Source organism: Plecotus auritus, assembly GCF_963455305.1.
Source record: "Plecotus auritus genome assembly, chromosome: 2".
Lineage (NCBI taxonomy): Eukaryota > Metazoa > Chordata > Mammalia > Chiroptera > Vespertilionidae > Plecotus > Plecotus auritus.
The window spans coordinates 81356109-81383263 of record NC_137771.1 but is presented as its reverse complement, the minus strand read 5'-3'; the positions used below and the strand labels follow the sequence as shown (position 1 = coordinate 81383263).

Sequence of the window (27155 nt, the reverse complement as noted above, 5' to 3'; positions counted from 1 at the left end):
GCCTTGTGAAAGAGGCGATGACTACTTTAAGTAGTTCCCTGACAGTCTTAGGAAAGTAACGTATCATCACTTGCTGGGAGAGCCTGGGCCATTGGTCTGGAGTCTCTGGACCATGTGAATTTGAGCGGTGAGCACATAACTCATTTGAGTAGTACCTACCATGGCATGGCCTGAAGGACGGAACTTCTCCTCACTGTCAGCTGGCAGTGGACGGCCGGGAACAGCTTCTCACCCACCAATCCTCCTTTCAAGCTCAGGGCACTGAGTGACCAGCCCGCCTTTTACTGCTGGTGGCACAGCAGGCACCAGAGGAAGGAAAGCTGCTCTCGCCAAGAATGGGGGCTCCAGAATTCTGTAGGAAGGGACTTAGGGTGGGGCACTCTGGAAGACTAGGATAGGGGATGGTTGGGGTGGGGGTACAGTGCTAGGGAATTTAAAGCTGCGTTTGTAAATTAAACACAGTTTTTACTCATATTGCATGCTCATTGAGGGTGGCTGCTGGAATTAGAGATCCAAATGGTCCCCCCAAATCACCCATTGGCACTGCCTGCACTTGCCATCTCTTATTATCACAGTGTAGAACTGGGACGGAAGAAAGAGGAAGGTGCCCAGGCAAGTGGCCATATTCCTGTTACTGAGGTTCAGGATCTGAAGGGGGTGGGGTTACGTCTGTCTGTAATAATGACCTTTGGCTGCAGTACACGTTGGCTGGAGAAGAGTAAAACTTGGAAGTGGAGGAGGATAGAGGAATCTGCAATGCCAGAATCAATAGATAGCTTTGGGATCTTGGTTGAAATTTGTTCTAGAACATTTAAAAATTTTTGTTTAAAAACTGCATATAAGTGGAGAATAGTGTTTCTAAGCTTCTTCTTTAACCAAGGGCAAATGTATGAAGACTAAGCATCAGTGGGTCGAATGTGTCCCATGGATGTGCACATAGGCATGTCCCTTTTAGCCTAGATGAGCTGAGGGAAAAGGCAGGCAATGATGTGGGAAGCGGGACTGAAGCCTCTGCAGAAGGGGTGAAAAAAGAGCAGCAAACCCACCCTCTGCAGGAAACTGTGAAAAAAATTCCTGGCCCTGGAATTCCAGGACTTCCCCATCCTTCACTTTCCCACTGGGCCCTGCCATCTGGCTCTCAGTGATGCCTCTTGTTTCTTCATCCAGGATTTGAAACATAGTTAGGTATAGGTAAAGAGATGAGCTTGGTTTACTCAGGTGAATGGGTAAATGGGCCGTTTTTCTTTTTCTGTTAGGAAATAGTTATTTTTTGGGTTGAGACAGGAAACATTCTTAGTTTCTGTATTATTGTGATACGACACTTATCCTTTAGACTAGTACTGTTTCTCTTGCCAGTATTTTTGCAAGTCATAGCACCTCAACATTTGTAATGATCTACAAGAGGTCAATTCCATCTCCAGATATAATGATCCGTTGTGTTTCATGTTCAGCCTGGTTTTTTAATTTTTAAAAGCAACTGTAGCAGAGGTATGATTTAAAGGGCCAAACCTAAGTAAAATCTGGGCTTTTTTTTACCTCCTCCTGGCTTTCTCTAGCTTCTGTGTTTTAACCATTTAATTAAAAGAAAATATATGTTATATTTACCAATATTTCTTCCTTACAGCAGAATTCTAATGAACAAATAGAGATGGATATAGAAATCATCATTAAGCAAATAAGCAGAGTAATAATTATCACATTAAGCACCCAGTCAGTCACTGGTGACTGACACTGTACTTTCCGTCTGGAAGACAAAACAGGCTGGGTGCTTAACATGTTATAGTGGGTAAGACTTTTTGATAGATACAAAATTAGTGGGCAGAGGTATGATGAGAAACATGATATTTGCAGCATCTCAAAATATCTATATATATAAAAGCCTAAGTGACTGGCCGACTGGCGAGTAGCTATGATGTGCACTGACCACCAGGGGGCAGATGCTCAATGCAGGAGCTGCTGAGCTGCAGTCACTTGGCAGTGGCGGTTCTCGGGTGACATACCCAGAACCAGAGAGGAGGGAGCCTGATTCTGGGATGTATCACCCGAGAACTGCCCTTTCACAACCCGGGACCCCTCAGGGGATGTCAGGGAGTCGGTTTCGGCCCAATCCCCAAAGGCCAGGACGAGGGCCTCTAGTCTCCCTATAAGGTTACAAAGAGTGGAGCAACCTGGCAGATACTACCTTGACCAAGTTAGAAAGTTAATATCACCAGTAATGAGACAGGTTGTCCTCATTTACCTCCTGATGGCCCAGTATTACTTCTGTGATGTTCTTGCCAAAAATGCACAGTCTTGACTTAATCATGAGAAAACATGAGACAAAGCCAAATTGGAGAGCAGTGTACAAAATAACTGGTCTGGACTCTTTAAACATGTCAAGGTCATGAAAGACAAATACAGACTGAGGAACTGCCCCAGATTAGAGAAGGCTGAGGAGACAAGGGAACCGAATGCAAGGTGATGTCCTGAATTGGATGTGGACTGGAAAAAAGAAAAGAAAAGAAAAGACATTGTGGGTCAGTTTGTGAAATTTGAATAAGGCCTGCAGATCATTTAATTATTTTGTATCAATGAAAATTCTATTAGTTTAATAATTAACCATGGTTATGTAAGGTGTTAACATTAGGAGAGGTTGGGGGAATGGCCTTTAGGAACTCTATATAGTTGCCACAACTTTTTTGTGAGCCTAAAATTATTTCAAAATAAAAAAGTTAAAAAGGAATGTCCTGGTATGATTTTTGAGTGATTTGGAATTTCTTGGTTGGCAGGAAAATGATAATTCTATACCATAAGATACCTTTTATAATCTCTTATTCTCTAGGATTTTCACTTTCACAATTAATTTTAGAGGCTTTGTGATTCCTAAAAAAAAAATTTTTTTTAAAGAGTAGCCCACCCTAGTCGGTTTGGCTCAGTGGATAGAGCATCAGCCTGCTCACTGAAGGTTCGATTCCAGTCTAGGGCAATGCCCGGTTGTGGGCTCGATCCCCAGTAGGGGGCGTGCAGGAGGCAGCCAATCAATGATTCTCTCTCTTATCATTGATGTTTCTGTCCCTTTCTGAAATCAATAAAAAAAAATATTTTTTTAAAAAAGGAGTAGCCCTTTAACCTGTTGCCTGATGGAGCCTTCAATAGCCATACTAAAACATTTATTTCAGTTTTATAATTGTGACAGACCTTGAGCAATAGCGACTTCGTTCCAAATGGCAAGGGAATGGGAATTCAATACTTTGGATTATCATCTTTTTTTTTTTTTTAATCTAATCCAGCTTTCTCTCATTTAAAGCCAAAAGTGTGATAGAAACATTTCAGAAAATTAGCTCTTATCTGTGAAATACAATAAATGATAAGATCAAGGAGTAGATCTTTCTTAAAACTTATTTTATCCCCGCCCGCCCCCCCCCCCCCCCCCCTTCGTAATTTAAGTCCTTTGAGGACAGCTTCTATGTCGGTTTGTTCATTTGCATCCCCAGGCTTCCAGCCAGTGTTTTACCCATAATAGACTGTCAACAAGTCCCTGGAGAAGATGCAAGTCTAAGTGGCAGGGGTGGGGAGAGAATGGTGTGTGTTGGGGCTTATCTTTATTCTAAACATAGTGAAAAGTGATAGACCTGACTTTTTGTGATCAAACATAGTGCAAAGTGATAGACCTGACTTTTTGTGATCAAACATAGTGCAAAGTGATAGACCTGACTTTTTGTGATCAAACATAGTGAAAAGTGATAGACCTGACTTTTTGTGATCACAGATGTCAATAGAAAAATTGATTTACCTTATTAAGGCTTAATTCCATACAAACCTTGAACCTAAAAATAATAAATAGGAGATTCAAAGTAGAGTGAAAGACAAAAAATATTAGAGGCCTCTGACTTTCCTGCTGGCAGTAATACGTCCTCTGGTGAAATTTGCCTTCCTAACATAACATTAAACATCCAGCTCTACTATTGTTGACTTTTTACTGCATTGATTTCGGTCATTGTTCCCATTAGCATTCCTTCTGTATTTAAAATATTTATCTCCTCCTATTTGTGTTGTCTTTTATAAACTGTATTTGACTTAGCTGTTATATAAATTACTTGTCATTGAAAAAATAAGCATTTTTAAGGGTTGATTTTGAGGGGTTTGAAGAAAGTCTTCATTAGTCCAGAAACAGTTTTAGAAGGTGTAAGAAGAGTGTAGAACTGTCCCATAGAATAAAAAACCTCAAATCACTTTTTTTTTTTGGGGGGGGGGGTAGGGGTGTAAAAATAGATTTATAGACTATCACTGAGGTCTCTTGGGCCCAGATGATATCATCTCCCAAGTTACCTTGGCTCAAAAGTTAAAGTAGTATTAGATTATTTGTCCTCCACCTAAAATGAATCATTGACTAAGTCAGTAACTAAACTCTGATTCCTTAATGCCTCCCACGCTTTCACTTGCTTGCAACTTCTGTCTCCAAATGCATTTTATTTGAGGTGCCTTTGTCTTTTAGGAAAGATGTCCAGGTAGTATTATAACAGTTGAAACAAAACAGACTTTCAGTAGAATAAACATGTAACCATACTGTAACAAAATAAATGGTAAAATACTCATAACATAAAGTTAACCATAATTTTTTAGTGATTGCTAAGGAGGTTTTACTTAAGGTGCCAGATGAAAATGCAACATTCTCCCCCTCCCCCCAAATGGAGCAAAAGGTTATAATGAAATTAAATTTATGTTTTACTTTGCTTTACTTAAAATGGAGAAGACAGAACTTACCTGTTTTGTGGCTCTTCAGATATTTAACTAAGGTTGATTCATTTACAAAATAAACAAATGTGTTGTTTATTTTTGTGAGGAGGAGAATTCAACTTTGAATGCCTTTTAAAATGTATTATATTTGTTAAGTACAATTTTAGCTGCCTCATTTTTTTACTCTGGTTTTCTCAAAGCATACTTCTTTCCATTAGTTGCAACACCTTCCGCCAACATATGTTTTATACCAAAAATATGCAGTGATTTAGAGTCAGAATTGCCAAGGTGTGTCCTGTATCAAATTCTTGGATTTTTTTCAGTTATAAATATTTTAAGCCATATTAAAATATTTACATGTTGACATCAGTGGTATTGTTATTTTTTAGAATGCCAGATTAAGAACAGTTAGCTTTGCCTGCATCTGACTTTGAAATGCAACTTAACAGTGACTAATCTGCAATGCCATTTGGTTAGCTATGAATCCTTACTTATGAACCTCTGGTCCACATTGCTATCGGAAGTGGTAATGGGAGCCTAGCCACAAGAAACACCTTAGGCTTTTCTTTTCTACCGGGGCATGGTGGCAGTGCATGACAATCAAGGGCCTCTTGGGATGATCTTTGTCAGGAGAAGTGATTTGTACGTTGCTTAGAAGGCACTATTCCTTAGACAACAAATGAAGTTTGCCTTCCTGAGGCACTATCTACCTGACTTTAGTATTTAAGGATTCTAAAGCTAGAACTATAATCTTTTAGAAATTTCTTAAATGAATCTAGAGCGAAAAAGAGCATCTTTCACATATGCACACAAATAATTTGGGAAGTCTAAAGATTTTGTTGTTTGGTCTTAGTAGCTGCGGGTTGAAGAATGGAAGGTGATCAGTCAGTTCTGTAACTGGTGCCTTGAGCGACTCCTAGCCATGGCAGATGGTTGGGGATGATTCAGGGATTGCTGCTTGTGTTACTGCGCCAAAGACATTTGCAAACAACTTGTATAGAAATAATACAGTAAGCCAAACAAGGAGAAATCATAAGGCTGGTAATTTGGGCCTCTGCGATGACTGAAATCTCATCTTTATAATGTGTCTGGTTTCAGATTGCCTGTTTGGTACCTGTGGATCAATTTCAGCTTTATCAGCGGTTAAAATTTGAACGAGGTATGTATGCACTCTTCTTTTTATCCCGATGGTAAATGTGGTTTTACACCTGTCATCTTTCCGCTAACCTGCATCGAAGGCTAAGGCAGCTGCGGGCTGTCAACAAAGCCACGAGGGTACTTGGAAAGGGGGAAACTGTAATTGCAATATACAATTTCAACTTTCTCAGCCACTGCCAGAAAAAATACAGACTAGCAGGAAATAGAACTTGCCTTATATTGGTTTTTAAAGATATGTTTTTATTGATTTTAGAGAGAGATGAAAGGAGAGGGGGTAATATGCATTTCACAGCCATATCCATCTTTACAGCAGTAATAACCTTCCCATATGTGAGGCACACATGAAAAATCATTGGCCAAGACTCACTTTTCCCCAGAAAGTGCATGGATAGATGTCAACAGACTTTGCTTAGTGACTGGGACTGGGACTTTTGGATGCTCTTGTGGTGTTCATTCCTACTTGTGATTGGCTTATTTCTTCATTAGATATGATAATGTATTCAGTCTGGTTACAATCAAGTTGGGCAGGCTTTGTAGCCAGACTGTCTTTTATAGGTGCTCTTGCACATCTCTGCTTTGAGGCATTTTAAGAGGATCACATAGTTTTACTCATACATGAAATTTATTTTTTCTCACAAGTTCTAGGCAGATGCCCCATTAGAGCTTCCCATGAATTGACAATTGATTTTATTATTCCTATTTTATAGATACAGAAACTTACAATTGAAGAGGTTGAAACTTGCCTAGGATCACATAGATGGTGTCTAAGCTTCCTCACCTATAAAACTTTTAAAAATTCTATAGTTTTTTATTGAGGTAAAATATGTCTAACATAAAATTTACTATTTCACCCATTTGTGTATTTATAAAAAGTCATTTTAGCTAATTAGTATGTCCCTAAAATGTAAACAAGGAGGAATAATTATGTTAGAAAATAGACATTTTAAGTAAATTTAAGTTAATTCAGTGCTACACAATGAAGTTTATTTGATTGTGGTACTCTTTCTAAGTTGTACATGTGTCATTGTTACATAATATACTTCATATTCACCTCAAATGCAAGATTTATCAGTTAGGCAATTTTGAGGTCTTGATTATAAAAATTACTAGAGGCCTGGTGCACGAAATTCGTGTACGGGGGGGGGGGGTTGTCCCTCAGCCCAGCTTGCACCCTCTCCAATCCGGGACTCCTTGGGGGATGTCCGACTGCCGGTTTAGGCCTGGGGATTGGGCCTAAACTGGCAGTTGGACATCCCTCTCACAATCCGGGACTGCTGGCTCCTAACCACTTGCCTGCCTGCCTGCCTGATTGCCCCTAACCACTTCTGCCTGCCAGCCTGATCGCCCCCTAACCTCTCCCCTGCCAGCCTGATTGATGCCTAACCGCCCCCCTGCCAGCCCGATCGCCCCCAACTGCCCTCTCCTGCAGACCCGATCGCCCCCAACTGTCCTCCCTTGCCAGCCATCTTGTGGCAGCCATCTCGTGGCAGCCATCTTGTGATGACTTGGGGGCGGCCATCTTGTGACAACATGGGGGCAGCCATCTTTTGATGAAATGAGGGCATTGCGTGAGGGCATGAGGGCCACCTGTATTGCATACCAAGTTCCTTTCTCAGTTTTTAGTTTGTCATCCTGTGTTTCTTTCTTTTTTTAAAATATATTTTTATTAATTTCAGAGCAGTGGGGAGAGGGAAAGAGAGAGATAGAAACATCAGTGATGAAAGAAAATCATTGATTGGCTGCCTCCTGCATGCCCCTTACTGGGGAGCAAGCCCACAACCCAGGCATGTGCCTGAACCCAGAATCAAAACTGACCTCCTGTTCATAGGTCAACGCTCAACCACTGAGCTACACCGCCAGGCATCATCCTGTGTTTTAACTGTCCTCTACTTTACTTTACACTTGACTAAGTCTTTGTGAGGAAGAAAATCTGTTGAATGGGTCCAAATCACCTCTGTTTATACAAAGCAGAGAAACACCATTTGGAATTGATTCGTTATTCTGTGAATCTACTTTGCATCCATCCGTAACTTTCCGCTGGCTATTGCTGTGTTTGTGGCTTTCCCTTTCTGTATCAGTCTTCCAATATTAGGGACTGAGTTTGGCATGTGCTAGTGATTACTGCTTTACTTTTTTTTTTTTTTTTTTACTTCTTTACTTTCTACTAATTCTCAAAGCACATGTCTGATGATTAATGCTAGAAGTTTGCTTTACTCTTGCTTCCAGAATTTACCCTTTCAAAAGAATTTATTTTTTCAAAAATTGGTTAAGATTATCCATTATCCATCTCTAGTCCTTAAGGACCATTTCTATTTTTGTGACCCTGTTTACTTACTATAACTGCAAGTTCCTTTAGTTCCCTGATAGGTTAAGGTGTCTATTCTTGGCTAGTTGTATTTTCATATAGTGGTTAGAAACAAATATTTTAAGCGCCAGATTGCTCTTCTTTATAAAAAAGTGAAGTAAAATAAGAATTTGTTTTCCTGTTATCTGCTAATCCTATCATATTCACTCATATAGTCAATACCTACATTTTTATGTAGTGAGCATCTATTATGCACTAAGTACTAAGTGCCGTTCCAGAGGCTGCTTTCATCTCTCCTTGAAAGCCCTCTTGTTCTCAGCATTTTTTCGTAAGCCTCCTTTCATTTTAAGTCATAACATTTATGATATGGCTCTTCAGGTTTCATCTCACTCTTTTATTTATTTGTCCTTGGTGAAATGCTCCCACCCCATCTTTTGTGCCTGAGCAGTAAGGTTTTGTCTTACCAGAGGTCCCTGTGTGGTTATTTGATGTCTTCTAGGGCTTTTTTTTTTTTTTAAAGATTGTGACACTTAATGACCTTATCATTAGTTCAGTGTTTTGTTTTTTTTAACACCTCCCATCTCTCATTAGTCATCTTCATTTTTATAGTTTCTGATCACAAGCCTGTTCTTACTGTGTGTGTGGGGGAGGGTGTGTGTGTGTGGGGTGGGGGTGGGGAGGGTGTGTGTGGGAGGGTGTGTGTGTGTTTTCTTTTTGAGCCTGCCTTTCTGGTGTTTTGTGGTAAGTGAATGATTAAGTCTAGGGTTTCCTTCCTACGCTGTTTTGTGCTTTCTGGTGATAACACTTTCTCAGCTTCACGCTTCCTCTACTTTACCATCCAGTTCTTCCTTGTTGATCAGTTGTAAATCTAAAATAGCACACTCTCAATGTTTCAGTTTTCTTTGGAAAAATCTAAATTATCTTCAGGGAAGACATTCATCTGCATGTAGGATGAGATTTCTAAAGGGGTCTCAAAGGAGAGGCACATTGTTAAGTGCCACTTCCTGTGCACACTTCTATCTCCTCATCTATAAAATGGGGATAAAACGGAATGATTACCATAGGGCTGTTGTAGAGAATAAGTAAATATTGTGTGTGGGTCACAGTGTGCATTCAGTAAATTATCACAGCTATTGTTATTGTTGTCCTTATTAATCACTACCACCACTAAATCTTCCCTTTTCCCCAGTTTTCTGAACTAAAATAAGAAAGCATCTTCCAGAATCATACCTTGGGCTGAGTGTATAATATAATTAATAACTTTACTTCTGTTTTCTTTTCAACTTAGTCCCAAGTTTTTCCAGCATGTTTACATGCTGTCATCCTAGGTTCTAGAGAGTTGTATAGAAATTTGATAATCAGTGCTAATTTCTTTACACCACCTTCTCATATTCATTTTCTCCCTACAGTATACACTTACTATAAGCATGAATCCCTTTCTCTGACCACCTCCAAGGAGATCATGACTTGAGAGGAAGCATTCAAAGTTGCTGCTTGAAAGAGAAAATGTTCCCATGGTGATAGTGGACATGAAAATCTATTTAGTAGCATGATTATAGTTAATGGTATTCTAGGAGTTAAAAAAGGCCTGACCCCATCATATACTCATTAACCCCATTACACAAACTCCTAACTTCTGTGGGCACTAGGTAACCTAAAAAGTTGTTTCCAGGTTTGAAATTCTGTGGTTGTCTTCAACTGTCTTGAGAGCAACCCCTGTGCTGATGGCCACCTCTGCTTGAGTGTATTTCCTGGAGCAGATGTTAATTCTGATCAGTATAATTCAATTCAGAAAACCTTTTTCTATGAGATATCAGAAAGCAAATTAACTTTGACATAATTAAAAATGCAGTGGATCATAAAAATTAAAACAGTTTTATTTACTTCAGCTGGTAATTAAATTAGCTTGGGGGCATCGTGTTCCCCACAATAATAATAACTCATATGATGTCTTTATGGGCACAGCCTCACAAATGTAGAGGATGGCAGAGAAACCACTCATGTGAGTTGAGAGAATATACTACAGAGTAAGAAACAAACTCTACATGTGGTATAGTTCGGGTGGGAAAACCAAAGGGCCCTGAGTTCACTTTTTGAAAAGTGAAAGTGGTTATTGATGTCAGATATGGTCTTTAGGTCTCATGTCAGTTTTATTTTCTTAGAATGTTTCAATTCAGAAAACCTTTTTCTATGAGATATCAGAAAGCAAATTAACTGTTTTTACTTCCCAATAATGGTTAGAATACAGAAGTAGAAAGCAGTTTAAATAGCATTTCCTGCCTTGCAAAAATTGCATGAACAAGCAGAGTCTTAAGATCAAACAGTCATGGGGCTTTACTTCAGTAATCCATTGTCATTTTCATAAGTGTACTCCAGTGCAAGTCTGTGAATTTGTCCATCTCTGATGGTAAATGTTACAACTAATCACTTTGAAATTGTGTTCATATTAAAGTTTGGGGCACTGTTAGTTAGGGGCTGATTTACGCAGACTCCTGGTTTCTCTCTCTCTCTAGATTTCTGAATATTTCTCCTTCTCAAAGCAATATGAAGTGTTCATCACTGCCAGTGCAGAAGAAATTAGTTGAATATTCATTAGTTCACTTTTTTTTTTTTGCCAACTCTGGAAAAGAAATTTGAAGGGGGAAGAAGCTAGACCTTCAATATTTTGGATAGGGTGCATTTTGTTTCTCTGCATAATTACTGTTTCCTAGGCCAAAAGCCAGGAGGTAGAATTGAATTTATCATAATAGTAATAATGTTTTATATAATCCAGTGTATCACCTTAGGTTATATGACTACTATAGCCTCATAATAGATCTCTCTGTTGCCACTTTGTGCCATTAGCACCTATTCTTCCTACAGTAGCCAGAGTAATCTTCTACAAATAGGAATCTTATCATGGCCCTCCCTTCAATGACGCCTCATCTTGCTTAGCCCTTATCATCATAATCTGTGATCAGGCCCTTGACTACTATTCCCAAGTAATCAACTGTGACTCTCCCTCTGCTCACTTAGCTCCTTGTCAAGTTGAAATGCTTTATTACATATGTAAATCTCTCTTTTTTTAAAAAAAAATATATTTTATTGATATTTCACAGAGAGGAAGGGAGAGGGATAGAGAGCTAGAAACATCGATGAGAGAGAAACGTCGATCAGCTGCCTCCTGCACACCTCCCACTGAGGATGTGCCCGCAACCAAGGTACATGCCCTTGACCGGAATCGAACCCAGGACCTTTCAGGTCCGCAGGCCGACGCTCTATCCACTGAGCCAAACAGGTTTCGGCTAAATCTCTCTTTTTTTTATTATTTGGGTAAAAATTGGAAAGCTTTCAGATCAAAACCATGTGTAGGTTGGCTGCTTATTCATGGTTCTGTCATCAGACTTGAAAAGATCTATGATTTAAAATGGATGGTGAGTGGATATTTGATCTGGGAGTCCTTAGCTCTAAGTTATATACCAGCCTACATTTCTTTGGGCTTAGTATTTATGAAACAGTTATAAGAGTTTGGAGGAAAATATAAATGGTATGGAAATACAAGGTAAGACCTTGGAACGTCTGTGTGTCATTATCCCTTTGGTTTTCTAACCAGCCTGTCCCAAAATTTTAGGGATCTTAGACGGGCGGGCCATCTCTCTTGGGGTCTGAGGATCTATGAATCATAGGTTTCCCATTTCTGATTATATTTGGCCCATCAAGCTCCAATCCCTGTCCCCCAGAATTAAATAAGAAAATATGTTTAGGGATGATCTTTTTGATGAAAACCTGTAATAAGCATAGATCCAATTGTTGCATTTTCTAGGAGAGACATTAATGGTGACAGTGTTGACTGGACTTTTTCCCTCTGAAACTGAATTTGTAAAATTATTACCTTTAAAGCCAAGCTCATACTTAATAGTTTCATTTTCTTTTTGCATCTCCCTTTGGGTTTCTTTGACTCCTGGGTGGAAATGTTCAAGAATCACAGTCCTTAGGACATTTAAAACTAGAATCTCCTAAGTTAAAAATTTGCAAAATACAGGGTGGGGCAAAAGTAGATTTATAATTGTTCATATGGAAAATCATATAATAGCAAATAACACAAGAATAAACTCTGTGGTCCTCATACTCACAACTATAAACCTACTTTTGTCCCACCTTGTACACTGGTTCAGAAAAAAAAGGGGCTATTCTACCCTTCAAATAACATCATTTTTCATGTGATATGTTTCCTAAAGGTCATGTTATATAACAAGAACATGAAGTCTATTATTGTATAAAAAATGAAAAACTGAACAAATGTTTGTAAACATTTGAATAGAGAGACAGTCATCCATCCCCCAACCCAGTCTTCTTTCCTGCATGACTCATGGATCTAACCGATGAGGTACCTGACAAAACTCATTTTTTAGTCTGTGAAAGTCCCTACCTTTGGTTTTTAGAGTATGTGGGTCTTTTACAAATTTTCTCTAAGTGATATATTGGTAGGGCAGCAAGAAGATTCAAGTTGACAGCCAATCGGACCTTTTGGCTAAGTCATCATTTGGTCCCTAAATTATGTGATTACTTCTTATTCTTTAATTTCTCTCTAAACAGCAGAGGAAACTTCACTACCTATTCTGAGTGCCTGAAATGACAGAATCTTTTATGACTTTTTTTCTTTTGCTTTGGTAGGTTCTTCATGTCCAATTTCCTCTAAGATAGTACCCAAATTAATTGTAGATGATTCTTGAGAGTTTTTATTATTTTGAGTGCTGAAAGGTGGGAAATAGTCCAACAGTTGCAAATTTTGGTTAATGACAACACTATTTATTTATTTACTAGAGATCCAGTGCACAAAAATTCCTGCATGGGTGGGGTCCCTAGGCCTGGCTGGTGATCAGGACCAATAAGGTTACCTGCCTCCCCCCTCCTCCTTCTCTTGCTGCCCATGTCCACCTCCACCCACCCCTGGTTCCCTGTCCCAGCCTGGGGCCCAGCCCCAATCAGGTGATTGGTACCTGCCGGCTCGGGAGAGAGACTGGGAGGTTGGCCGGCAGGCCCCATCGGCGATTGGGGCCTGCAGGCTGGGGGCAGCTCCTGCGTTGAGCGTCTGCCCCCTGGTGGTCAGTGCGCATCATAGTGACCGGTCGTTCTGGTCATTCTGTTGTAACGGTCGCTTAGGCTTTTATAAGTATATATAGATAAAGGCAATGGTGACCTATTCCATTAGCACCTACTCTGGGAATTGTGGCAAGTCTGACTGACCTTTTAGGTTTGGATCCATTGTGAAGAAATCACTGCCTTTGGTTGTACTCAGCTTCCATAAATATTAGCTTGTAAAAGAGAATAAATGAAGGGGAGAAAGCCTTGAGTTTGAATGCAAGACAACTAGACCATCACATTCCCTTTCTTTATGCTTCAGAAGTTCACCTGGACCCCTACCGAACGTGGTGCCCCGTTGCAGACTGTCAGACTGTGTGCCCCGTTGTGTCAGGTGACCCAGGACAGCCTGTGCTGGTGGAGTGCCCTTCCTGCCACCTGAAGTTCTGCTCATGTTGCAAGGATGCTTGGCACGCCGAGGTCTCCTGTAGAGACAGTCAGCCTATTGTCTTGCCAACAGAGCACGGGTAAGAAAAAAAAATGTGGTATTTGGGATTATTCACTTGTTTTCTCAGAAACACAAAATATGTTGCTTGGAGAAGGAGTTATCTTGTGATGGAATTTAGAGATTCATTATTTGCCTATAACACTTTCTGAGAAGTGTCTCAAGACTGGTAAGTTGTTAACGAAGACTAACCCACAAAAGCATTTCTAGAGGGATTTTAGTTATTTACCCCAGAGCATCTTTCAGATACTGCTGAAATTAGAGTTTGTATGAGTTTTGATTTCCCTGTAGTTAGAGAGTCATGTGGTCCAGTGGTTCTCAGTTGGAAGTCTTAGCTTGTCCACAGCCATTTGCTTGATATCAGACCCGCCAGCTATGGACATACCTCATTCTTCCTGATTGCAAAGTGTGCAGAAATTATTTTCTCCCCTAATTAAATTGCCAGCTCCTGAGGTGTGCCAATCATATCAGGGAGAATACAGCAGCAGAAACAACCTTCAGTATAGTACAGTGCTAAATTCATAGGTACTAGAGGAAAAGAGCTTATCTCTCAATACTTGATGCTTTGAAAAGGTGGTGCCAAGGTTGAGATTCTGTTATGATGAGAAGCAATTAAATCTGTACCTTTCAGTAGGGAGGGTTTTATGGCAGCCGCAGGGCTGGAGTGAGAGACCTTTGTGTTTGATCCCTTGCTTTGCTTTAGGCTATGGCTGTTCTGCACCAGCAAGAACAGAAATGCCAGTGTTGCAGTCCAGTTGGCTTAGCCCTCGGCGCCCTGAGAATGTGTAGAGCCATTCTTCAGGAACAGCAGTGCTACCTGGCTGTGATACTGTGCTTGAATCTCTGACCAAACAAATCCAGAGGGAAAACAGATCCAGTACACAGGGCAGGCATGTGCCCTTTTAGCCAGTGCCTCCTCCATTTTCACTGCCACCACAGTAAGGTCCCGGGTGTCACAGGACAATGTAAAGATCCCAGAGGGAGAAGGACTGAGTTCTGACAATGTCACTTGGCATCTGTGTGACCTCATGCAAGCCACTCAGATCCTATGGGATGTTTCTCTATTTGAAAAAAAAAGGGGGGAGATAATTAAATAGTAACTGTCCCACTGCTCTATGAGGTTATTGTGAGTACCAAATTCTGTCATAGTTTTTATAACACTGTGAAGTGGGTGTCTTTGGGCTGGGTGTGGGTTTTGATGAACAGTAGCTGAAGTGCTGCCCAGTGCTGTGGCTCATCTAGCCTTCCCTGACACACATCCCTCCCTGCCCCCCCTTCTTTGCTATGTCCCTCTGAGCTGTGACCCTGTTGTTTGGAGCAGGTATTTTCAGTGACATTGGGCATTTAATTTAAATTATTGATTATTGACTCCCCACAGCCTCTTTCATTTGTTTATTTAAACAGCTTATTAGATGGATTATCTATGCCCCGTCAGATCCTGAGCTAGTTTTTCTGCTGTGGAGCAGACTTCTTGCACTTTTTATTCAGTGTGTGCTCAGAGAATGAAATACTAATTGGGCAAAACAATGAATTAAATCAGTTGTGGAAAATACAACGATATAATCCACTCAAAGCCAAAGATACTAGTAAATGAATTAAGGTATTTTTTTGTTTTGTTTTGTTTTGAGTTATCAGAACAACTAATAATTTCTGTCACACCTATTTTTACCCCCACCCTTTTCCTTGGGGCGAGGGGGCGTGAATTAAGCACAGATTGCAAAGAGTTCACTACCTAAACATCAGGAGCCTTAGGAGATCCAATAGCTAGCCATAAAATTGAATTAGAAGGGCATTATTTATCCATTATATTTAGCTTATTCTTACCGTAGGTCTGGTTAGTGTACACCCTTGTGGTCCTGACTTTTTAAAAAATCAGGCAGCATTCTCCATTCCCAACCAATAATTTCTCATCTGCTGTGTTTCTAGGGCCCTCTTTGGGACAGATGCAGACGCCCCCATTAAGCAGTGTCCATTTTGCCGGGTTTATATAGAACGCAACGAAGGCTGTGCTCAGATGATGTGCAAGAACTGCAAGCACACGTTTTGCTGGTACTGTCTGCAGAACCTGGATGTAAGTTCCCCGTGGAAGACTCTCTCCCCGCATCTTTCGCCATACTGTACCTGTGCAACAGCCAGTGTTCTACAGCCTTTCCTTTCAAAATATTGAGCCTACTTTTGTCCTGCCAAAAAATTTATTTTTCTTAATGAGCCTTCCTGAGCCTGCTACTTTAGATATCCATAACACCTTTCTTTGATTACCTTTGCTTTCTTTGATTACCTTTGTCACCTTTGCTTTAAAAGGCAAGCTTTTGTTTTAGGGACATTTCCTGCTTTGGGGACATTGTTTCATTCTATCATGTAAAGGACTGTTCGTGTATTAGTTTTATGTTGCTATTTTAAAGAAAATTACCACAAAATTTTGGCTGAAAATGATGCAAATTTCTTATCTTTAGCTCTGAACATTACAAGTCGAATGTGGGTCTCACTGGGTTAAGATCAAGGTGTCCTCGGGGCTGCATTTCTTCTGTAGGCTGTAGGGAAGAATCTGTTTCTTGGCCTTGTCCAGCTCCTTGAGGCTGCCTGCATTCCTTGGCTCGGGGCCTCTTTCTCTGTCTTCACAGGCTGCAACATCACATCCCTCTGACCCTTATTTTATGGTCATAGCTTTCGGAGTCATTCCCTCTGACCACAGTGGGAGAGCTTCTCTACCGTTAAGGACCAGTGAGATTAGATTGGGTCCACCTGGACAATACAGGATACTCTCCCCTATGTCAAGGTGTTAATTTAAACACACTTGAAAGATCCCTTTTGCCATGTAAGGTAACATTTTCACAAGTTCTGGGGAAATGCCATAGGCATCTTTAGGGGCCGCACTTGTGCTGCCTACTGCCATTAGGTTGTTTTCCTCTTTGAATTTAAAGAAAAAAGCCATTCAAATCAATGGTGTCTCTCAAGTAACTGTCTCATTCATTGGCATGACAGAGGTATTGCTACTGTTTTGTCATGGTTCCCTTCTAGACAAAGAGGTTTGGTCTCATTGTTCTTTTTCCTAACCATTCATGAAGCATGTCTTCTCAAATTCAGGTGGAGTTGCATTCAGTCCTGTGCTAAGGCTAATGGTAACCTCGGAGTTAAAAGATGGTGTAAAGGATTGTTGAGCATTCATTCTACTGTTTTCAATTACAGTGTTTTAAAGTTTAAGACAGCCTAAGTTGTTTACAGGTATTCCCAATTTGGGCAATTTGGACCTATAAAATATGTCCATATCAGTGTAAGCCCTTAGTCATAGGTGGGTGGCCATTCTTTTATCAGTTGTCCATATTAATTGTTCAGTTTGCTTCAATTCAACAAGCAAGTCTTGTAGTGCTTTAGTATCATACGCAGTTGCAGAGTGAGTGTGCAGTTGATATGGGATGCATGCTGGCCCCCATGTGCCTGGTTTTTAACTGAAAATTTGGTAAGTTGTTTAGGATGACATCTCTGAGTCAGAATCTTAATTAGTTTTATGTCAGTGTTTCAAGAAGAGGTATAAATTGGGGAGAAGAAAATTGACATCTTAGTCTCTAGAAGCTTAGCAGTTCAGGTTGAGAGAAATGTTTTCATTCTTTAAAAAAAAATTCTATTAATACTCCTTGAATTACCATTAAGTTTGATAGTGGAGACCTCTCATAAATCCAGAGGAGTGCTATTCTAGAAGAGGATTTGATGCTTTACAAATGGGAGAAGTCTTTTTTTTTTGTTGTTGTTGTTTTTGTTTTCCTCCATGTTTCGCCAGAATATTAATTGGGTTCAGATCCACAAGCAGGCTGAGCCCATGAGGTTCTCTTTAGGAAGCCAGAATATAAGGGAGTAAATGTGTGCGCCAGATCTCTCCATCGTTTGGCCGAGATGTGTTTGTGGCATGGAGTTGCAAGAACACACTGTTCCATCACTTGACTGTTCCAGGACTCAGAGACTAAACGGCACAGATGCCAGGTGGCTGGATACACAGCATTGTTTTCTGGTCATTGTTCTCTGCGACCTCGTTTTCTTGGTTTTAGCCAGCGGCAGTGCCTTGTTGGTAATGATGTTTTTCTGTAGACAAGTGTTCCATGTCAGATGTGGTGTTGATCCTTGTTTACAGGAAAGTTGTAGAGTGTGGGTTTAGGAGAAGGGTGATTGTCCAAAATCCAGTCCCTGTACAGACAACAAACAGAGTGATTTTGAGTTTTTCTCAGGCATTGAGGGTGTTCCTGCCTTGATCCTCTCATCCCTGCTGTTTCAGCGGATGAAGTATTCCTGTCACGGCATAAAGCTCGGTGTTCTTTCTTTTGGGGGCGGTTTAAATGTGTATTAAACCAAGCTTTTCTTTTCTTTTTTAACGGTATGTAATAAATGTTTTAATAAAAATTTTGTAACTTAATACTTATAATATCCTGTTATACATAATTATTAATAATGAACTACAACAGTTCGCTAATGACTGATTACTGTAATCGTGTTGCATTTATTTCCCTTACGCGCCTTACATGCAGGCGCACCATTTCTCTCCACTAATACTAGCAGTGAATATTTTAGCAGCCAATTGCCACATCATTAGTCTTGGACTGACTTGTTTAGTGTGTGCAACAGGAAATTTTTTTTTTTTTGGTTGCTCACTGTGACAGTGATTCTTTTTTTTCATTTTTTTCTTTTTTATTGATTAAGGTATTACATGTGTACATATCTTCCCATTGCCCCTCCCCACCCCACTCCCATACATGCCCTCACCCCCCAGTGTCTTGCGACCATTGGTTATGCTTATATGCATGCATACAAGTCCTTCAGTTGATCTCTTATCTCCCCCATAAACAAAGCTTTTCAATGATACCCACCTATAGTGTGTAAACAAATATACATGTAAGTAAAAAAAAAAACAACAACAACACAAAACAAAACTCTTATATTAGAATTAATGGAAAAACATTGGCATCTCACCACTCCTTGGGCTGATGCCACAGGGCCTTGTTATAGTTAAAGAGTTCAAAGGAAAACCAGAAGGAGTTTAGCTCAACTCCACCTGCTAGGATGAATTTCACCACATTATAGTAGATAATTTCTCCACATTATAGTAGATTGGGTTATAGCAGAGCAACAGTGTAGTTTTTACATTCACAGATTGGCTGTAATTGTGCAAATTAGGCTCCTCTTCTGGATATCTCCCTCCCTTTTACCATTCATAAGATATGATAGACCACAGTGGTTACAAAAATAGTTAACTCATAGAGTAATAAATATCTACAGTTAGCAGAGCACAAACTTACAAAATTTTCCTTTTCCCATAATGAGCAAAATATAAGCATGTTGAAGAGGTACAGCCAGCAGATTTCAGAGCGGTGAGAGAGCATTTGTAAAGAAAAAATGCTCAAGTGCAAAAGCCAGGGCAGGACGTGAATACAGGTGAGAAACATACAAAAGACAGAATCCAAATTCTTCACCTCTGGTTGTCCTACAGTTTTCCCTTTATGAATCTTAAAAGTAATACTTTGTTACCTATGTACAAACTTTAAAAATGGTTCATCATGAGACAAGCAAAAATTGAATAACTTAATAGTAGCACTAAAATCAGTGAAACCTGTAGCGTTTTGTGTGCTTTCATATATACTTCTGTGGATGGGGCTTTATAACGCGCCAAAAATATTTTGATGGAGTTTTTAAAACTCCCACAAAAAACTATTTTACAATCACTTCAGATATAGGGGGAGAAAGGTCCCAAAGTGGAAAATGAAAAAGGTCAGAATCTCACACAGTGACTGAAAATCCATGAATATATGTGTCATTCTTATGTGCCCTTAACACTTTATCAAGTGCTTTGTAAGGTAATTGTAATACTATTCTGAAAACAATCTCATTTAAGAAGACACGGTAATTTTTATTCTAATTCTAGAATTAAAAGTACTTATTTCATATAATGTGTGTTTCAGCGAGTTTGACATCTACTTGGTTGTACTTGCCAGTGTCACCTTAAAACTTCATCAAAGCTTCATGGCAGACGTGAACAGTAAAAGTTGAGTACTAACACTGCCACCTTCTAATTGCTCACAGGGAGGGAAGGGTATCCTTGAGCTGTCCCTAAGGTCACTTCAGCTTAGACCAGTAGCTCCTGGAAACTTTCGAAAGGGAACTTGCCCCCCAAAATATCTATAATCTAATGTGTTTGGGACTTGCTAGGTTAAATAAACAGGTTCCACAGACACACTAACATACACTCTACCCCTTCTCGATGCAGCTTTCCCCAAAACTTACTTGACCTTGCCAGGGAACACCCAGAACCACCACTGGATCTCAGGACACTACTTTCCTATGGAACACAGGTTGAGAAATGCCATTCTGAATTAAATTTTATAAAGTAATGGTTCTAAAATTATAGTGAACATCAGAAACACATGGAAGGTATGTTAAAGCATAGATACCATGCCCCACTTCAGAAGTCTGCAGTGGGCCCTGGGAACCTGTGTTTCTAAGACAGTGAAGCTGATGGAGTGAGGACCACACTTTGAGTGGTGTCCACCTAGACAACACCCCACACAAACCTCAGCTGCAGGAAGCTCTCCTATGGCCTCAGGAAATGTTGCGTATGGCATTTGCCACCATCAATTAGCTAGTCAGATCAGCCCACTGACATCTTACAAGGTCTGGGGCACCTTGGTGGGGTAGAGGAGAACTTTACTTGACTCCTGGCTCTGCCCCTTCCCACCAGGTGACTAGGCACAATGACTGCATCTTAAAAGAGGAATAATAGCCCTGGCCAGTGTGATTCAGTGGTTGGAGTATCAGCCTGCCCGCCAGGGGATCACCATTTCATTTCCTGGTCAACAGCACATACCTGGTTGCAGGTTCAATACCTGGCTCCGATTGGGGCACATGTGGGAAGCAACCAATTGATGTGTCTCTCTCACATCCATATTTCTCTCTTCCTCCCTTCCTCCCTTTCACTCTCTAAAAATCAATGAAAGATAAATATCACATGATCTCACTCATATGTGGGATATAATGATCAACATAATTTCATGAACAAAAATAGATCCAGAGACAAATGGTGGTGGGGGGGGCGGTTAGAGAGCAACCAAAGGACTTGTATGCATGCATATTAGCATAACCAATGGACACAGACACTGGGGTGGTGGGGGCTTGCCTGGGCTGGAGGGGGAGGGGGTCAACTGGGGGAAAAGGAGGCATATGTAAAACTTTAGACAATAATAATAATAAAAAAAGAAATGGGAAAAAAATCAATGTAAAAAGTATCCTTGGGTGAGGATTAACAAAAAATAAAAATAGAGGAATAATAGTGGCTCCCTCTCAGGGGATCTGTGAAGCTTAAAGGAAACTACCTAACAAAAAGCATCAGACAAGTGTTATTAATCAGAAGAATGTGTCAGTCACAGTAGTTAAATCCCAGATGAGTTTTCTGTCTTTTGCCACTACTGAGCCTTTATGAAAGCACATTCTGGCAGCTAATGAAGAGAAAAGAGGCAAAAAAAAAAAAAAAAAAAAAAAAGAAAGATAAGAAAAGAAAACACAGTGAGAGGAAGATGTATAGTGGATTACTTAATTTAAAATACCTAATTGCTTAAAAAAGATAAATTCACAATCAAAGCTCTTAATTATGCTGGCTTTGAGATAGTGTTTAAAAGTTATAGTCTATTGATCTTTGAACATACTCGCTCTTCTATTCTAGCATGTTGTTGATGCTGGTTAAATTTTAGCATCAAGAGAATGTGAAAAAAAAGTCTTTTACTCAAATATGTATGAATTAGATCTAAAAAATTTAGTTGAGATATTTCCAGTCTACAGTGGGAGGATGAGGTATTCTTAATCTGCTTTGGGTACCTTGGCGACTTGTCCCCTTCAGTTATCTCATCTCTCTCCTCCAACTTCAGCAGCCACTCTCCACTCTCTAGTCTCTAAATTATCCATGCATTCAACTGTGTCCCATTTAAAATTGGGTATGTAACACTCTTCTAGAGTCTACAGCTTTCCCTTACAGCCATGCTATTTCTCTTGTCCCTTCAGCAGCCAATAAAACACACTCACCTCAAGCTGTTGACACTTACTTACCTCCAGTCATTGCCAAGCTCAGATTGCCACTTAGTCACACCCCGACTGTGTTCTTCTGAGGCTTTGAGTGACTGCTTTTGGGTAAAATCCAAGGAACACTTCAGTCCTCATCTTACCTAGATTCTCTGCTGCCTTTGACATCTTGAGCACCTCCGTTTCAGTGACTCCCCCTCTTCAGATTTCCCTTCTACATTTCTGGCCTCTTCTCAGTTTCTTTCCAGGCTCTTTCTTGATCCATTCTTGTATGGTTGTGTTCAACAGCCTGCTTGCCTCTCAGTCTGCACTCTCCCTAAGTAATCTCATTTATTTCTGTGGTTTTTCCTACCCCATGTACACTGATTCCCAAGTCTTCGCCCCCAAATTCACATCTATGTAACCAATTGCCTTTTTGATCAGTGCTGCTTGGATGTCTCAAGTATCTCTCAAGTTCAACATGTCCAAACTGTGGTCATCACCTCCCAACAAAATCCATCTCTATGGTGTTTCTCTCAACAAAGCCACTACCTTCTACCCAGTGACTTTCTCCTCATCTGTGATTTCTATTTTCCCACTAGTTAGTTACCCATCTTAATATCTCATGATTGTATTTTCCTCTTCTCCATCTCAACCACTGGCATTTTATCACCTTGTTTACTACAACCATCTTTGAGCTGCCTCACTCATGGTCCTCTCATTTCCTATCACACCTCTGATAGAGCTACCTTTTGATGATAATTGGTCGGGCCATTAATCTCTATTAGACTCAGTCAAGAGTCTCATTGATTATCCTCTGTTTTCACTTGGTGATAGATAAAACTACCGAAATAGTCTAAAAATCATGGGCTTGGAATTCCTAGAAGCCATTATTAATAGTACCAGAAAGAGCCTTTGCTTCCACTATGGTGATCTGATGTGGTTAGTATCCATCTCTCAATTCAAAATTACATGCTTACTGAAACTTTTCTCTTTGTTTTTCAGAACGACATTTTCCTCAGACATTACGACAAAGGGCCATGTAGGAATAAGCTCGGCCATTCAAGAGCCTCAGTGATATGGAACCGAACACAGGTACCCTGACCTTAAAAGGAGCATGTGATACACCAGACTCACAATGGCTTAGAAAACCTGCCTGTTCATCCTCCCCACTTTACTGCTGCTTACCCATTCTAGCCCAGGAGTGTCTGGGGAATTCTGGGGCAGGATTAGGGAAAAGTAATGGACCAACTGCCTGGAGTTAATTCATGAGCACAATACTCTTAAAGATAAGTGGAGGAGCAGGGCACCACAGCAGCCAACAAAATAACAGTGACTTGCGGAATGAGGGCAGATGCTCTTTCCTCCTGAAAAAGATGGTGGGATGACTTTCCCACAGCCCTTCATGGGGCATTTGCTGTGAAAGGCAGTGCTCTAAACCTGACGAGCCCCTGCAGGGGCTTAGATCCCTCCGTACATGCCATTGTGTGATTATGTGACAGGTTCAAAGGGAGCCCTGGTTTATTTTTAATAGTGTTTCATATTTATTAAAGGCTATGCTTCTTTTGAAGGAGCCAGTGTTAATAGGCTAGTAATCATTATTAACATCCCTAGGAGGCTGTTGAGGAAACGCAGGTAGAGAGAGAGCCAACACCAACATTTCATGGTTATACTAAGCTCGTGCCAGAGCCTGACTTAGCATTTGGTTTGTTCTTCTCACCTTTGATTTAGTGTCTGGTATCTTCCTGAATTATTCAGTTCAGACCACTGCTGGGGACTGGCTAAAATGTTTCATAATTGTGACTGTTTTATGTGTCTGAGTTGGCGTCTTAGTCAGTTCAGGCTGCTACAACAAATTACTATAGACTGGGTGGCTTAAACAACGGGAATTTATTTCTCATGGGTCTGGAGACTGGAAGTTCAAGGTCAGGGTGCCAGCAGGGTTCGGGTTGGGTTCTGGTGAGGACTCTCTTGTTGGTTTACAGATGGCCATCTTCTCATTGTGTTCTCACATGGCAGAGGGTGAAGAGAGAGGAAGCCAGCTGTCTGGTGTCCTTTCTTCTGAGGGCACTAATCCCTTCATGAGGGCTCCACCCTCATGTCCTAATTTCCTCCCTATGAACCCCATTTCCAAACATCATTATAATGGGGATTAGGGTTTCAATGGGAATTTTGAGTCCATAGCTGATGGTATAGTCTACATATAGGAAGATTCAACTGCTAAAATATTTTTCTTTCTTTCTAAATTTCCAGGTGGTTGGGATTCTTGTGGGGTTAGGCATCATTGCCTTGGTGACTTCACCCTTACTACTCCTGGCTTCCCCCTGTATAATCTGTTGTGTCTGCAAGTGCTGCCGGGGCAAGAAGAAAAAGCATGACCCATCCACAACCTAAAGATCTCTGTTTGTGTCCGTGTGCCACATAGCACAGTGATAAAGCCCCACATGGTGAACTCGCCTCCTTTTTCTTGCCAAATTTTGGAAGTGCCTCTGTGTCCAGACTTTGAACTTGCCTGCCCACCTGTGGCGTCAGAAAAGGCCAAGCACTGGTGTGTGTGTTCCTGTGTAAAGAGAATCAGGTTCTGCAGTCCAGGTTGTATCTGTGGAGCATGTCAGAAGCTTCAGTTTCTTGGGAAGGAACTAACACAGCATCATTTTATCACCTGAAGGATCCCACGGGACTGTTCAACTTCCAGCCAAATTCAAGGAGCCTGAGTGAACAATTCAATATAATAAAGGTGTTGTCATGGTTGGCAACATACATGATAATTGAGAAGCTAGAGTCTGTTCTGTGTTGATTTGACTACCAAGGGAAATATGGGGGAAAACCCATGGATGAGACTATTTCAGGGGAAATTCTCGTAAGAGTGATAAAGCAGGCTGCTTATCTCAGGAGGTGATAAGGTGGCTCTGCCTCTGCCAGCTACTGGGCGTGCTTTCCCAGCATTCCCACAGTCACTTGGCAGAAACACAATAGGTTTCTCCCTGTGTGATCTCGGCTTCAAGCAGGAGAAACTGCTGTGCAGAGGAAGTTGTCCCTTCCCAGTAAAAGGGTTTCAGCCTATAAAACAATATGGTCTAATTTAGTCTCTCTTTCTTGGCAAGTATAACTTTTTTTAAGGTGATAAACTCTTCTCATAGAGCCAGTGGCTGCTGTCTACAAGCTTGTTTTACATGAAGTATTTGGGTGGAGTGGCAGAGGTTCAAAACCTGCATCATAGATAGCAGGGCCCTTTCTTGAGCTCTGTGTCCATACCCAAAAATTTAGAATTAGACCTAAAAGTACACACCAAGAATGAGTATTAAAGTCCATAAGTATATCTAGAACCCATATAACTTGCTTTCACCTAGAATTTCTGTCCACTGGGCATGCCTGGATAGATACATAAAATAATGGTGTGTATTATTACACACAATAGTACAACACACAAATGTCTATGTAAAAGCCATTCTGTATTTTCTTCTGTGACTAATATTGTTTAATATAAAGCAACCTAAAGATTTTTTGCATATTATATATGTAAATTTTGGTTGCAAGTTCTTAACTTACTCAAGTATAGATTCATAAACATAACTCTTGTAAAAACAATACTTAATATGACATCATGCAATCTCAGTTTGTAAAAATACTGATTGATAATCATGTTATTTACCTTTTTTTTTTTTTTGAGAGAGAGAGAAACATCCATCAGTTGCCTCCAGTACTCACCCTCACCAGAGATCGAACCCACAACCTAGGTATGTTCTCTGATTGGGAATCGAACCTGTGACCTTTCGGTGTACGGGATGGGATGGTACTCAAACCAATTGAGCCACACTGGCCAGGTTATTTCTGTATTTTCAAACACAGTTCAGAACAGCTGTCTTCTCAGCCGGGTTTAGTATCTGTTAAGGCAATCTGAATACTTTTCTGTATGTACAAGGCACTGATAAAACAACCCAAATACGTAAGAAATAAAATGACTTGTTCCTCCCATTATATCATAGTCAGATTTTGAATAAACGGGTTTTGAAAGGACAATAACTTTTTCTCCAGTGTCAGGATGACATAATTGCCATCAGCAATGTAGCCTGGTGCCTCATGAGAACTGTATTAATGACAGTGGAGAGCTCTCCTTGAAGCCATGTCAAGAACTATCAGGACCTATGATATGTTCTGAGTAACTGGGTAACTACATTATTAAATTGCTGCTATCCTGGACCTATTATTGCCTATGTAATGGAATGTATCCCAAGTGGGGATGTGTATATTTAAGGAACTTTAATTCACACGTACTATGTATATATGTATGTATGTACACATATAGTACTTTTGGTCATGTATATTTTTATTTACAGTTTGTATAGAACATCAATGAGAATGCTGGGAAAACTTTTGAATGACAGCCAACCAAAAACATTTTTAATCATTTATTAGAAATTTCTCAATATTAAGTGTCTTTATTTTCCTTTAAAACTCAAAACACTTCAGAAAAAAAAAATCAGTGGTCTCTTCTATCAATGTATTTCATATTAGTATAAATGTATATATATTTGAATAATTTGCTTTGTTTTACACTGCCTCATTATAGTAAAAGGCATTTATAACTGCTCAGGGGAATCACAGGGACTCAACTGAAATTGAATTTTTGTGTCAAGAATGTCAGTAGTAGCAGTGTACTACTCAGTAAACTCTTCAGGCTTAGTTCCACAAAGAATCTTAAAATTGGCTGATTTCAAGTAACCCAAAAGACTGTTATTAAAGGTGGAGCTCCTGAATTTAGAGTAAAAGTGGAAGAAAATATCTGTTATTTCCTTGGAAAAAATGGAAGGAATGGTCTTCTCACAGAGATACCATTATAGCAGAATTTGCTCTTTTGTGTGTGTAGGTGAAGGGGGAATAAGGAGTGGGGTTGTTTGTCAAACAGACTTGAAATAACTGGATTTAAGTTTTTAAATGTTGAAAAGTCCCTGGGAAATGGTGACTTCTTCCCTTAATAGCTAAGAGAATTGGCCTGTGTGAGATTGTCAGGATCAACAGGAACAGATTGGTAGGTGAAATCTAAGTATATCTGGTGCATCAGGGTTGAGATGTAAGCCAATCAAGAGAATCCTATCTAATAAAAGAGTAATATGCAAATTGACCATCACTCCAACACAAGATGGCCACCCCCATATGGTCAAAGATGGCTGCTCTCATGTGGACACAAGATGGCCGCCACAAGATGGCCTGCAGGAAAAGGCAGTTGTGGGTGATGAGGACAGCAGGGGAGGGCAGTTGGGGGCAATCAGGCCAGCAGGGGAGGGCAGTTAGGGGTGACCAGGCCTGCAGGGGAGGGCAGTTAGGGGTGACCAGGCCTGCAAGGGAAGACGGGCAATCGGGCCGGCAGGGGAGCAGTTAGGT

The 27155-nt window shown here is 40.3% G+C and overlaps 1 protein-coding gene across 3 annotated transcripts in view; it reads left to right on the top strand.

The window, feature by feature from the left end:
- Window positions 1-26243, top strand: part of RNF144B (ring finger protein 144B) — a 181529-nt gene extending 155286 nt beyond the window's left edge. For all 3 annotated transcript variants that reach the window (XM_080654332.1, XM_080654333.1, XM_080654331.1), the window contains 5 exons: window positions 5815-5875; window positions 13563-13767; window positions 15672-15816; window positions 22779-22868; window positions 24027-26243. In XM_080654332.1, coding sequence (XP_080510458.1) covers window positions 5815-5875; window positions 13563-13767; window positions 15672-15816; window positions 22779-22868; window positions 24027-24167 — 642 coding nt within the window. In that variant the 3' untranslated portion in view covers window positions 24168-26243. The remainder of the gene's footprint in view (window positions 1-5814; window positions 5876-13562; window positions 13768-15671; window positions 15817-22778; window positions 22869-24026) is intronic.
- Window positions 26244-27155: the final 912 nt, after the last annotated feature.